Raw genomic sequence first — 13,262 nt, forward strand, 5'->3', positions numbered from 1 at the left:
TGAGGATGCCTACCATAGATATGGGTGAAACATCAGGAGAAAATACTTCTGGAACATGGCCAGGCAGTCCAGAAAACATACAACAACCTCAATTATTCCACATTTTCACGGCTTTTCTTCCAAAACAGTCCCCCTACAAATCAAATCGACCCAGTGCCTTTAGTGGTCTAGAACCTAGCAATCTTGGAAACCAATAAAATCAAAGGAATATTGGTGCTTGAACAAAAGACCCTGCAATTTTAGGAACCCACCCAGTTTAATCTTTCAAAGTGATGTGTAATCTGCCCTTGTTGGGCATTTTCTTCTGAAAAAAACTCCTTAATAATGTTAGACCACTCTTCTGTGTATAGAATCAAGAACTGTCAAGGATGAGAGAAGTCTTTGAGAAGAACCAAGCGCTCTCTGAAGAGCTTGCCAAACAGGTATGGTCAGAGGGTGGTGCTCTTGCGGTCAATAGAAATGGCCTTGGTCCTTCCTGGCCGCCGAGGCTCATTCCTGCGTCTGCCTTCCCAACAGAAACTGCTGCTGCTTCAAGTGGCCAGTGGGCAGAAGAAGATCCGGAGTATGCATCCCGCTCTGGCAGATGAACCGGACTCCCCCTTCAACTTCATCCTACCCAAGGTGTGTATTCATTGTGGGCTGGAGCACATAGTAGGCCCTTCCCTCTTGTTCACTTAGGGTGTCTTACTTTTAACTCATTCATATATATATGAATGTTATATATGTATGTGTGTATCTGCTATTGTGTTCAGTAGAGTCTTGCTTATCCAACATAAACAGGCCGGCAGAACATTGGATAAGCGAAAATGTTGAATAATATGAGGGATTAAGAAAAGCCTATTACATGTCAAATTACGTTATGATTTTACAAATTAAGCACCAAAACATCATGTTTGACAACAAATCGACAGAAAAAAAACAGTTCAGTACATGGTAACATTATGTAGTAATAACTGTATTTACGAATTTAGCACCAAAAACATCGCAGTGTATTGAAAACATGGACTACAAATAAAGACAGAATTGCATAAAATGAACTTACAGTAACAACATTGTCAGAAGTTAAATCCATAAAAAGTTCAGTCCTTGCTGCTTAGAAAAACAGCTGTGGATCCAGATGGGAGGCAGACTGCGTTGGATAATTCAGAACGTTGGATAAGTGAGAGACTACTGTACCTTCAAGGCGTTTCTGATTTATAGCAGGAAGAACTGACACAGGGTTTTCTTGGCCAGACTGTTCAGAGGAGTTTTCCTCTGAGACTGAGAGAGTGTGACTTCTTGCCCAGTCACCTGCTGTGTTTTCACGGTTGAGTGCGAATTCAAACTCTGTTCTTAGAATCCTAGTCCAGCACCCAAACCACTAAACCACACTGGCTTTTGTGTGTGTTACTGGGCCCCAATATCATAGAGTAGGGAGAGACCACATGGACCATCCAGTCCAACCTCCTTCTGCCATGCAGAAAAAGCATAATCAAAGCACTCTCGACTGATGGCCACCTAACGACTGTTTAAAAGCCTCCTTTACACTCCCAAGGCAGAGAGTTCCACTGCTGAATAGCTTTTACGGTCAGGAAGTTCTTCCTAATGTTCCGGTGGAATCTCTTTTTCTGTAATTTGAGCCCATTGTTCTGCATCCTAGTCTCCAGAGCAGCAGAAAACAAGGCCTTCTCCCTCTTCCTTATGACAGTTTTTCAAAATATTTAAACATGGCTATCATGTTCCTTCTCAACCTTCCCTTCTGCAAGCTAAACATACCTTCAAGCTGATCCTCATAGGGCATGCAAAGGACAGGATATTGTAGCAATAATTACGCTACTAAAGGTTGATGGAACTTGCAGTACTACATCAGGAAGACTACACATCCCCATCCCTATTTTAAAATGTCATCCCTGATCACAAATTACATAACTTATTTAGGAAAGCTTTGCACTGTTCAGCAAGGTTCAGCTTGATTCTTACTATGAACATTTTCAGCTAGGTTCTCCGTTCACGTCTCTCTCCCAAAACATTCCAATTTCCTGGACCAAGCCAATAGTCTTGGAATACATTCATCCTGCCCAGTTTCGTGGACTTTTAAAATGTTTTGTAGTTTGCATGAAGATACATTTTTTCATGTATTTTGTTTGGATCAGCCCAAGCCCCACAAGGGAACTCCCGCAAGGTCTACATTTGCGATGCCAGAGGAAGACTCAACATCCGATTCGGAGGATTTGGGAGGAGACACTGAAGATGATGAGTGGGTCCCAGCCAAACTTGCCAAGAAGACTGCTTTGGGGGTATGACTCTGATGCAGGAAGAAAGTGGTTGTTTTGTAAGCTTTTCCCTACCCCTGGAATTAGGTCAGAAGCCATTCCCAGATTCCCCTCCCCCCCTTTGCTAGTTGGAAATTCTAGGAGTTGCAGTTGGAAAAAAAGAATCCTCAAAAATAGAATCAAGGCAGTTTTGCGGACATGGCTGTGCCTTGAATGCTACTCACCCGCCCTTGTCGAAACCATTTCTGCTAGTTAGTCCTCTCCCCTTTTTTTGTTGTAAAACTCCAAATTAGATGGCACAGTAGCAAAACTGATGCAGAGACTGAAGAAGGGACTTGAGTTCATTTCAAGATCTTGCTTTCCCTGTGGAAGTGGAGTACTCCCTGTGGAGTAAGGAAATTCTGTGGTTCGGTTTGCCTAAAACTCAGATTAGCCTTTGCCTTTCCTACAGAATGCAGCCCCCTTTAGATACCAGCATCATTGCTTTTATTTCATTTCATATTTTATTCCATCCGTTGGGTTTCAGTGTCTTACCACATTCTGTGCCAGTTAGTTGGATCTACATCATTCTGTGGCACAATCCATCCTTTTTTCCGGTTGATATGGGAAACGTAGATAGAAGTTCACTGTGTATTTATGTACACTGTGGTCCAGAAGGGCAAAGGCTGCTTTTTCCCATCCAGTGGCATCTGGATGGTACCCAGAGACCATTTCATGACCAATCTGTTGATTGTTCCGACCAGGGAAGGAGAGGATCTGTGTTCTGTTGTGCAACTGGAGGAAAGGCCTGGCAAAGGGGTACAAAATACTTCCTTGCGCAGCATCCGGGGGGGAAATACTCAACCGCTTAGGGACTTCTGACTTTATTCTGGGGAGGTGCACTGGTCTTGGGGCCAACACGCCTCCTTTGCTCTCCTCTCTTAGTGCCGCTGCAAAGGCGGTTGCAGAAACAAGAAGTGTGGCTGCCGGAAGCAAAAAGTGACCTGTTCTGAGAACTGTCGCTGCAAGGCCGAGGAGTGCTGGAACCGAGGCAACTTTATCTTGGTGTGTGGCGATGCTATTGCGGCCTACCTCTTTGGGGGGGAGGATTCACCTGTCCTGCCTGTAGGAATATTTGGGATCTATAGCAAAGGTAACGGTGCTCCATGCAGTCATGCCAGCTACATGACCTTGGAAGTGTCTACGGACAACGCCGGCTCTTCGGCTTAGAAATGGAGATGAGCACCAACCCCCAGAGTCAGACATGACTGGACTTAACGTCAGGGGAAACCTTTACCTTTACCTATAGCAGACTTAAACTTTCCCACTGGGGACCTCTTTTGGCCTGAGAAATTTTTACGTGACCCCAGGTATATACTATATTTCCCAGAAAATATGAGTGAGTCTTATTTTTGCTCCAAAAGATGCACCAGGTCTTATTTTCAGGAACTATCAACACTGCACAACAAATTCATGTAAATATCTAAAATAGCCACCAGGTGGCATTCAGAAAATACTTCAGGATCCCAGCATTGAGCTAAAGGGGGCCCATTTGGGGTCGGGATCCAGAGTTTTAAGAAGCAGTGGACTAAAGTGCAGTGTAGCTAGTGCTCTGTATGATTTTATAGAAGGAAACAGTTGAGAAAATAATATGGGATGCTCTTGTAAGTAGAGCAAAGGGGAGTAAAAAATTACTTCTGTTGTTGCAGGTGTACATCTTGTATAAAAAAGAGTACACAGACACAAGAGAGTTTGCTAACTTTGTTAGGAGAGTCTCTAATGCTCTCATGTTTGCAAGAGAGAGGCTTCATGAGTCTCCCTTCTTAAACAAATGGGTCTTAAAACACACTAAAGGCTTTTGGGAAAAGGAGGGAAGTGACTATAGAGACCTTTTCATTGAGAGCAGGCCTGCACCACAGGATTCCCTCTGTCCTGAATTGTTCTCTAGACAAGTGTTGATGCTTCTTCACTTCTAAAAAGACGCTCTACCTGGAAGCTCTGCAGCTCCAAATCACGATGATTGGGATGAGATTTCATTTTCCAAGGAAATAAATTGCAGGGGGAAATATTATGAAAAATCAATTATTCCACATGTGTTGTCAAAGGCTTTTATGGCCGGGATCACAGAGTTGTATGTTTTCCGGGCTGTCTGGCCATGTTCCAGAAGTATTCTCTCCTGACATTCGCCCATATCTATGGCAGGCATCCTCAGAGGTTGTGAGATACCTCACAACCTCTGAGGATGCCTACCATAGATATGGGTGAAACATCAGGAGAAAATACTTCTGGAACATGGCCAGGCAGCCCAGAAAACATACAACAACCTCAATTATTCCACATTTTCACGGCTTTTCTTCCAAAACAGTCCCCCTACAAATCAAATCGACCCAGTGCCTTTAGTGGTCTAGAACCTAGCAATCTTGGAAACCAATAAAATCAAAGGAATATTGGTGCTTGAACAAAAGACCCTGCAATTTTAGGAACCCACCCAGTTTAATCTTTCAAAGTGATGTGTAATCTGCCCTTGTTGGGCATTTTCTTCTGAAAAAAACTCCTTAATAATGTTAGACCACTCTTCTGTGTATAGAATCAAGAACTGTCAAGGATGAGAGAAGTCTTTGAGAAGAACCAAGCGCTCTCTGAAGAGCTTGCCAAACAGGTATGGTCAGAGGGTGGTGCTCTTGCGGTCAATAGAAATGGCCTTGGTCCTTCCTGGCCGCCGAGGCTCATTCCTGCGTCTGCCTTCCCAACAGAAACTGCTGCTGCTTCAAGTGGCCAGTGGGCAGAAGAAGATCCGGAGTATGCATCCCGCTCTGGCAGATGAACCGGACTCCCCCTTCAACTTCATCCTACCCAAGGTGTGTATTCATTGTGGGCTGGAGCACATAGTAGGCCCTTCCCTCTTGTTCACTTAGGGTGTCTTACTTTTAACTCATTCATATATATATGAATGTTATATATGTATGTGTGTATCTGCTATTGTGTTCAGTAGAGTCTTGCTTATCCAACATAAACAGGCCGGCAGAACATTGGATAAGCGAAAATGTTGAATAATATGAGGGATTAAGAAAAGCCTATTACATGTCAAATTACGTTATGATTTTACAAATTAAGCACCAAAACATCATGTTTGACAACAAATCGACAGAAAAAAAACAGTTCAGTACATGGTAACATTATGTAGTAATAACTGTATTTACGAATTTAGCACCAAAAACATCGCAGTGTATTGAAAACATGGACTACAAATAAAGACAGAATTGCATAAAATGAACTTACAGTAACAACATTGTCAGAAGTTAAATCCATAAAAAGTTCAGTCCTTGCTGCTTAGAAAAACAGCTGTGGATCCAGATGGGAGGCAGACTGCGTTGGATAATTCAGAACGTTGGATAAGTGAGAGACTACTGTACCTTCAAGGCGTTTCTGATTTATAGCAGGAAGAACTGACACAGGGTTTTCTTGGCCAGACTGTTCAGAGGAGTTTTCCTCTGAGACTGAGAGAGTGTGACTTCTTGCCCAGTCACCTGCTGTGTTTTCACGGTTGAGTGCGAATTCAAACTCTGTTCTTAGAATCCTAGTCCAGCACCCAAACCACTAAACCACACTGGCTTTTGTGTGTGTTACTGGGCCCCAATATCATAGAGTAGGGAGAGACCACATGGACCATCCAGTCCAACCTCCTTCTGCCATGCAGAAAAAGCATAATCAAAGCACTCTCGACTGATGGCCACCTAACGACTGTTTAAAAGCCTCCTTTACACTCCCAAGGCAGAGAGTTCCACTGCTGAATAGCTTTTACGGTCAGGAAGTTCTTCCTAATGTTCCGGTGGAATCTCTTTTTCTGTAATTTGAGCCCATTGTTCTGCATCCTAGTCTCCAGAGCAGCAGAAAACAAGGCCTTCTCCCTCTTCCTTATGACAGTTTTTCAAAATATTTAAACATGGCTATCATGTTCCTTCTCAACCTTCCCTTCTGCAAGCTAAACATACCTTCAAGCTGATCCTCATAGGGCATGCAAAGGACAGGATATTGTAGCAATAATTACGCTACTAAAGGTTGATGGAACTTGCAGTACTACATCAGGAAGACTACACATCCCCATCCCTATTTTAAAATGTCATCCCTGATCACAAATTACATAACTTATTTAGGAAAGCTTTGCACTGTTCAGCAAGGTTCAGCTTGATTCTTACTATGAACATTTTCAGCTAGGTTCTCCGTTCACGTCTCTCTCCCAAAACATTCCAATTTCCTGGACCAAGCCAATAGTCTTGGAATACATTCATCCTGCCCAGTTTCGTGGACTTTTAAAATGTTTTGTAGTTTGCATGAAGATACATTTTTTCATGTATTTTGTTTGGATCAGCCCAAGCCCCACAAGGGAACTCCCGCAAGGTCTACATTTGCGATGCCAGAGGAAGACTCAACATCCGATTCGGAGGATTTGGGAGGAGACACTGAAGATGATGAGTGGGTCCCAGCCAAACTTGCCAAGAAGACTGCTTTGGGGGTATGACTCTGATGCAGGAAGAAAGTGGTTGTTTTGTAAGCTTTTCCCTACCCCTGGAATTAGGTCAGAAGCCATTCCCAGATTCCCCTCCCCCCCTTTGCTAGTTGGAAATTCTAGGAGTTGCAGTTGGAAAAAAAGAATCCTCAAAAATAGAATCAAGGCAGTTTTGCGGACATGGCTGTGCCTTGAATGCTACTCACCCGCCCTTGTCGAAACCATTTCTGCTAGTTAGTCCTCTCCCCTTTTTTTGTTGTAAAACTCCAAATTAGATGGCACAGTAGCAAAACTGATGCAGAGACTGAAGAAGGGACTTGAGTTCATTTCAAGATCTTGCTTTCCCTGTGGAAGTGGAGTACTCCCTGTGGAGTAAGGAAATTCTGTGGTTCGGTTTGCCTAAAACTCAGATTAGCCTTTGCCTTTCCTACAGAATGCAGCCCCCTTTAGATACCAGCATCATTGCTTTTATTTCATTTCATATTTTATTCCATCCGTTGGGTTTCAGTGTCTTACCACATTCTGTGCCAGTTAGTTGGATCTACATCATTCTGTGGCACAATCCATCCTTTTTTCCGGTTGATATGGGAAACGTAGATAGAAGTTCACTGTGTATTTATGTACACTGTGGTCCAGAAGGGCAAAGGCTGCTTTTTCCCATCCAGTGGCATCTGGATGGTACCCAGAGACCATTTCATGACCAATCTGTTGATTGTTCCGACCAGGGAAGGAGAGGATCTGTGTTCTGTTGTGCAACTGGAGGAAAGGCCTGGCAAAGGGGTACAAAATACTTCCTTGCGCAGCATCCGGGGGGGAAATACTCAACCGCTTAGGGACTTCTGACTTTATTCTGGGGAGGTGCACTGGTCTTGGGGCCAACACGCCTCCTTTGCTCTCCTCTCTTAGTGCCGCTGCAAAGGCGGTTGCAGAAACAAGAAGTGTGGCTGCCGGAAGCAAAAAGTGACCTGTTCTGAGAACTGTCGCTGCAAGGCCGAGGAGTGCTGGAACCGAGGCAACTTTATCTTGGTGTGTGGCGATGCTATTGCGGCCTACCTCTTTGGGGGGGAGGATTCACCTGTCCTGCCTGTAGGAATATTTGGGATCTATAGCAAAGGTAACGGTGCTCCATGCAGTCATGCCAGCTACATGACCTTGGAAGTGTCTACGGACAACGCCGGCTCTTCGGCTTAGAAATGGAGATGAGCACCAACCCCCAGAGTCAGACATGACTGGACTTAACGTCAGGGGAAACCTTTACCTTTACCTATAGCAGACTTAAACTTTCCCACTGGGGACCTCTTTTGGCCTGAGAAATTTTTACGTGACCCCAGGTATATACTATATTTCCCAGAAAATATGAGTGAGTCTTATTTTTGCTCCAAAAGATGCACCAGGTCTTATTTTCAGGAACTATCAACACTGCACAACAAATTCATGTAAATATCTAAAATAGCCACCAGGTGGCATTCAGAAAATACTTCAGGATCCCAGCATTGAGCTAAAGGGGGCCCATTTGGGGTCGGGATCCAGAGTTTTAAGAAGCAGTGGACTAAAGTGCAGTGTAGCTAGTGCTCTGTATGATTTTATAGAAGGAAACAGTTGAGAAAATAATATGGGATGCTCTTGTAAGTAGAGCAAAGGGGAGTAAAAAATTACTTCTGTTGTTGCAGGTGTACATCTTGTATAAAAAAGAGTACACAGACACAAGAGAGTTTGCTAACTTTGTTAGGAGAGTCTCTAATGCTCTCATGTTTGCAAGAGAGAGGCTTCATGAGTCTCCCTTCTTAAACAAATGGGTCTTAAAACACACTAAAGGCTTTTGGGAAAAGGAGGGAAGTGACTATAGAGACCTTTTCATTGAGAGCAGGCCTGCACCACAGGATTCCCTCTGTCCTGAATTGTTCTCTAGACAAGTGTTGATGCTTCTTCACTTCTAAAAAGACGCTCTACCTGGAAGCTCTGCAGCTCCAAATCACGATGATTGGGATGAGATTTCATTTTCCAAGGAAATAAATTGCAGGGGGAAATATTATGAAAAATCAATTATTCCACATGTGTTGTCAAAGGCTTTTATGGCCGGGATCACAGAGTTGTATGTTTTCCGGGCTGTCTGGCCATGTTCCAGAAGTATTCTCTCCTGACATTCGCCCATATCTATGGCAGGCATCCTCAGAGGTTGTGAGATACCTCACAACCTCTGAGGATGCCTACCATAGATATGGGTGAAACATCAGGAGAAAATACTTCTGGAACATGGCCAGGCAGCCCAGAAAACATACAACAACCTCAATTATTCCACATTTTCACGGCTTTTCTTCCAAAACAGTCCCCCTACAAATCAAATCGACCCAGTGCCTTTAGTGGTCTAGAACCTAGCAATCTTGGAAACCAATAAAATCAAAGGAATATTGGTGCTTGAACAAAAGACCCTGCAATTTTAGGAACCCACCCAGTTTAATCTTTCAAAGTGATGTGTAATCTGCCCTTGTTGGGCATTTTCTTCTGAAAAAAACTCCTTAATAATGTTAGACCACTCTTCTGTGTATAGAATCAAGAACTGTCAAGGATGAGAGAAGTCTTTGAGAAGAACCAAGCGCTCTCTGAAGAGCTTGCCAAACAGGTATGGTCAGAGGGTGGTGCTCTTGCGGTCAATAGAAATGGCCTTGGTCCTTCCTGGCCGCCGAGGCTCATTCCTGCGTCTGCCTTCCCAACAGAAACTGCTGCTGCTTCAAGTGGCCAGTGGGCAGAAGAAGATCCGGAGTATGCATCCCGCTCTGGCAGATGAACCGGACTCCCCCTTCAACTTCATCCTACCCAAGGTGTGTATTCATTGTGGGCTGGAGCACATAGTAGGCCCTTCCCTCTTGTTCACTTAGGGTGTCTTACTTTTAACTCATTCATATATATATGAATGTTATATATGTATGTGTGTATCTGCTATTGTGTTCAGTAGAGTCTTGCTTATCCAACATAAACAGGCCGGCAGAACATTGGATAAGCGAAAATGTTGAATAATATGAGGGATTAAGAAAAGCCTATTACATGTCAAATTACGTTATGATTTTACAAATTAAGCACCAAAACATCATGTTTGACAACAAATCGACAGAAAAAAAACAGTTCAGTACATGGTAACATTATGTAGTAATAACTGTATTTACGAATTTAGCACCAAAAACATCGCAGTGTATTGAAAACATGGACTACAAATAAAGACAGAATTGCATAAAATGAACTTACAGTAACAACATTGTCAGAAGTTAAATCCATAAAAAGTTCAGTCCTTGCTGCTTAGAAAAACAGCTGTGGATCCAGATGGGAGGCAGACTGCGTTGGATAATTCAGAACGTTGGATAAGTGAGAGACTACTGTACCTTCAAGGCGTTTCTGATTTATAGCAGGAAGAACTGACACAGGGTTTTCTTGGCCAGACTGTTCAGAGGAGTTTTCCTCTGAGACTGAGAGAGTGTGACTTCTTGCCCAGTCACCTGCTGTGTTTTCACGGTTGAGTGCGAATTCAAACTCTGTTCTTAGAATCCTAGTCCAGCACCCAAACCACTAAACCACACTGGCTTTTGTGTGTGTTACTGGGCCCCAATATCATAGAGTAGGGAGAGACCACATGGACCATCCAGTCCAACCTCCTTCTGCCATGCAGAAAAAGCATAATCAAAGCACTCTCGACTGATGGCCACCTAACGACTGTTTAAAAGCCTCCTTTACACTCCCAAGGCAGAGAGTTCCACTGCTGAATAGCTTTTACGGTCAGGAAGTTCTTCCTAATGTTCCGGTGGAATCTCTTTTTCTGTAATTTGAGCCCATTGTTCTGCATCCTAGTCTCCAGAGCAGCAGAAAACAAGGCCTTCTCCCTCTTCCTTATGACAGTTTTTCAAAATATTTAAACATGGCTATCATGTTCCTTCTCAACCTTCCCTTCTGCAAGCTAAACATACCTTCAAGCTGATCCTCATAGGGCATGCAAAGGACAGGATATTGTAGCAATAATTACGCTACTAAAGGTTGATGGAACTTGCAGTACTACATCAGGAAGACTACACATCCCCATCCCTATTTTAAAATGTCATCCCTGATCACAAATTACATAACTTATTTAGGAAAGCTTTGCACTGTTCAGCAAGGTTCAGCTTGATTCTTACTATGAACATTTTCAGCTAGGTTCTCCGTTCACGTCTCTCTCCCAAAACATTCCAATTTCCTGGACCAAGCCAATAGTCTTGGAATACATTCATCCTGCCCAGTTTCGTGGACTTTTAAAATGTTTTGTAGTTTGCATGAAGATACATTTTTTCATGTATTTTGTTTGGATCAGCCCAAGCCCCACAAGGGAACTCCCGCAAGGTCTACATTTGCGATGCCAGAGGAAGACTCAACATCCGATTCGGAGGATTTGGGAGGAGACACTGAAGATGATGAGTGGGTCCCAGCCAAACTTGCCAAGAAGACTGCTTTGGGGGTATGACTCTGATGCAGGAAGAAAGTGGTTGTTTTGTAAGCTTTTCCCTACCCCTGGAATTAGGTCAGAAGCCATTCCCAGATTCCCCTCCCCCCCTTTGCTAGTTGGAAATTCTAGGAGTTGCAGTTGGAAAAAAAGAATCCTCAAAAATAGAATCAAGGCAGTTTTGCGGACATGGCTGTGCCTTGAATGCTACTCACCCGCCCTTGTCGAAACCATTTCTGCTAGTTAGTCCTCTCCCCTTTTTTTGTTGTAAAACTCCAAATTAGATGGCACAGTAGCAAAACTGATGCAGAGACTGAAGAAGGGACTTGAGTTCATTTCAAGATCTTGCTTTCCCTGTGGAAGTGGAGTACTCCCTGTGGAGTAAGGAAATTCTGTGGTTCGGTTTGCCTAAAACTCAGATTAGCCTTTGCCTTTCCTACAGAATGCAGCCCCCTTTAGATACCAGCATCATTGCTTTTATTTCATTTCATATTTTATTCCATCCGTTGGGTTTCAGTGTCTTACCACATTCTGTGCCAGTTAGTTGGATCTACATCATTCTGTGGCACAATCCATCCTTTTTTCCGGTTGATATGGGAAACGTAGATAGAAGTTCACTGTGTATTTATGTACACTGTGGTCCAGAAGGGCAAAGGCTGCTTTTTCCCATCCAGTGGCATCTGGATGGTACCCAGAGACCATTTCATGACCAATCTGTTGATTGTTCCGACCAGGGAAGGAGAGGATCTGTGTTCTGTTGTGCAACTGGAGGAAAGGCCTGGCAAAGGGGTACAAAATACTTCCTTGCGCAGCATCCGGGGGGGAAATACTCAACCGCTTAGGGACTTCTGACTTTATTCTGGGGAGGTGCACTGGTCTTGGGGCCAACACGCCTCCTTTGCTCTCCTCTCTTAGTGCCGCTGCAAAGGTGCAGATGGATGACAACCTTGGGATCAGTGTAATGTTAAAATGTTTTATGCTTGTGTGTGAAGGTTAATGTTTTAATGATTTAATATGTTATTGTTTGAGATGTGTGTTATACTGTTTTTATCATATGCCATTTATTTGAGTCCCCCAGCATGAGAAAAGTTATATATAAATGAAATGAAATAAATAAATAAATAAATAAATTCATGTAGTTGATTCATCATGTCAGTCTCTTTCCAAATCTGGGCTCTTCTAATGCATTTCAAAGCCTACTTAAAGTTGTGGTGGCCACAAAATGTACACTGCCTATGTGCACTGCAACACACAAGAGTGATACAGCAGTTTCTAAAAGTCCCAGGAAAGCCAGAGTTCAGCCAGAAAATGTGTTGCAGCAGATGCCAGTGTATTTTAGATCCAGGGCAAAATCGTCTCTGCAAAACGCAAAGCATATTATGAATAGATACCCGCCTCTGCTGAAGCTAGGTAAAATATCATTATATATATCTATCGAATTCAGTTATAAACTCCAGCTGTGTCTCCTTTTTTGCTAGAGAAGTGTGAGACAAATTTGTATTTATTTGTATTTCTGTATCCATATATCATTGAACCGTAACCAAAGAATGCTGTCATCTTGCACCATTAGAGTCATTGTTTGATTTCAACAAATCCTCAAATCTGGTTTGGCAAGGACCTGAGGCCCTCAAATTCATCACAGGGACATAATATGACAAAATTATGTAGATACTGCTTGTTTGTTTAAAAAGCAATAAACACACACACACATCTATATAAAATTTAGCAAACTTTAGGTACTACTGAGCCACAATGCTTTATAAAATTTAATGGGGGGGATACTCACAAAAGGATTTATGGCATCAAATAATTAAACCAGTGGATTAAATTTTTCCTTTGAAATGTTCTTTTATAGAAAGTTGCATGTGATGTTCAGCTCATCAAAGCTACTTCTGATTAACATACTGTACATAGGCTTTGAAGGTACCATGCTTATTAAATCTTACTTGTGAAGACATTCCATAAAAGCTATTCTCTTATTTTCATCTTATACAAAACTGTTACTCATCAAAGCTAGTGTTGTATTGTTCTCATATTTGCATTGTGTTTTTAAATGGCACTTTGG

At 42.8% G+C, this 13,262-nt stretch overlaps 1 protein-coding gene and 2 long non-coding RNA genes across 3 annotated transcripts in view; 2 read left to right on the forward strand and 1 right to left on the reverse strand.

Annotated features, from left to right (window-relative positions):
• The window catches only part of LOC134294761 (uncharacterized), a 428,900-nt gene that overhangs the window by 294,510 nt on the left and 121,128 nt on the right, over nt 1–13,262 (reverse strand). The window lies entirely within an intron of this gene.
• Nucleotides 422–8,658, forward strand: LOC134294737 (uncharacterized). Its single transcript, XM_062966372.1, has 8 exons — nt 422–621; nt 2,133–2,276; nt 3,177–3,296; nt 4,819–4,890; nt 4,985–5,089; nt 6,601–6,744; nt 7,645–7,852; nt 8,648–8,658. The coding sequence occupies exons 1-8, from the start codon at nt 460–462 to the stop codon at nt 8,656–8,658; spliced, it is 966 nt and encodes a 321-aa protein (XP_062822442.1). The 5' UTR covers nt 422–459.
• LOC134294744 (uncharacterized) lies at nt 9,358–13,154 on the forward strand. The gene is made up of 2 exons (XR_010001446.1): nt 9,358–9,557; nt 11,069–13,154. It is a non-coding gene; the product is annotated as an uncharacterized LOC134294744 (long non-coding RNA).

Source organism: Anolis carolinensis, unplaced genomic scaffold, assembly GCF_035594765.1.
Source record: "Anolis carolinensis isolate JA03-04 unplaced genomic scaffold, rAnoCar3.1.pri scaffold_19, whole genome shotgun sequence".
NCBI lineage: Eukaryota > Metazoa > Chordata > Lepidosauria > Squamata > Dactyloidae > Anolis > Anolis carolinensis.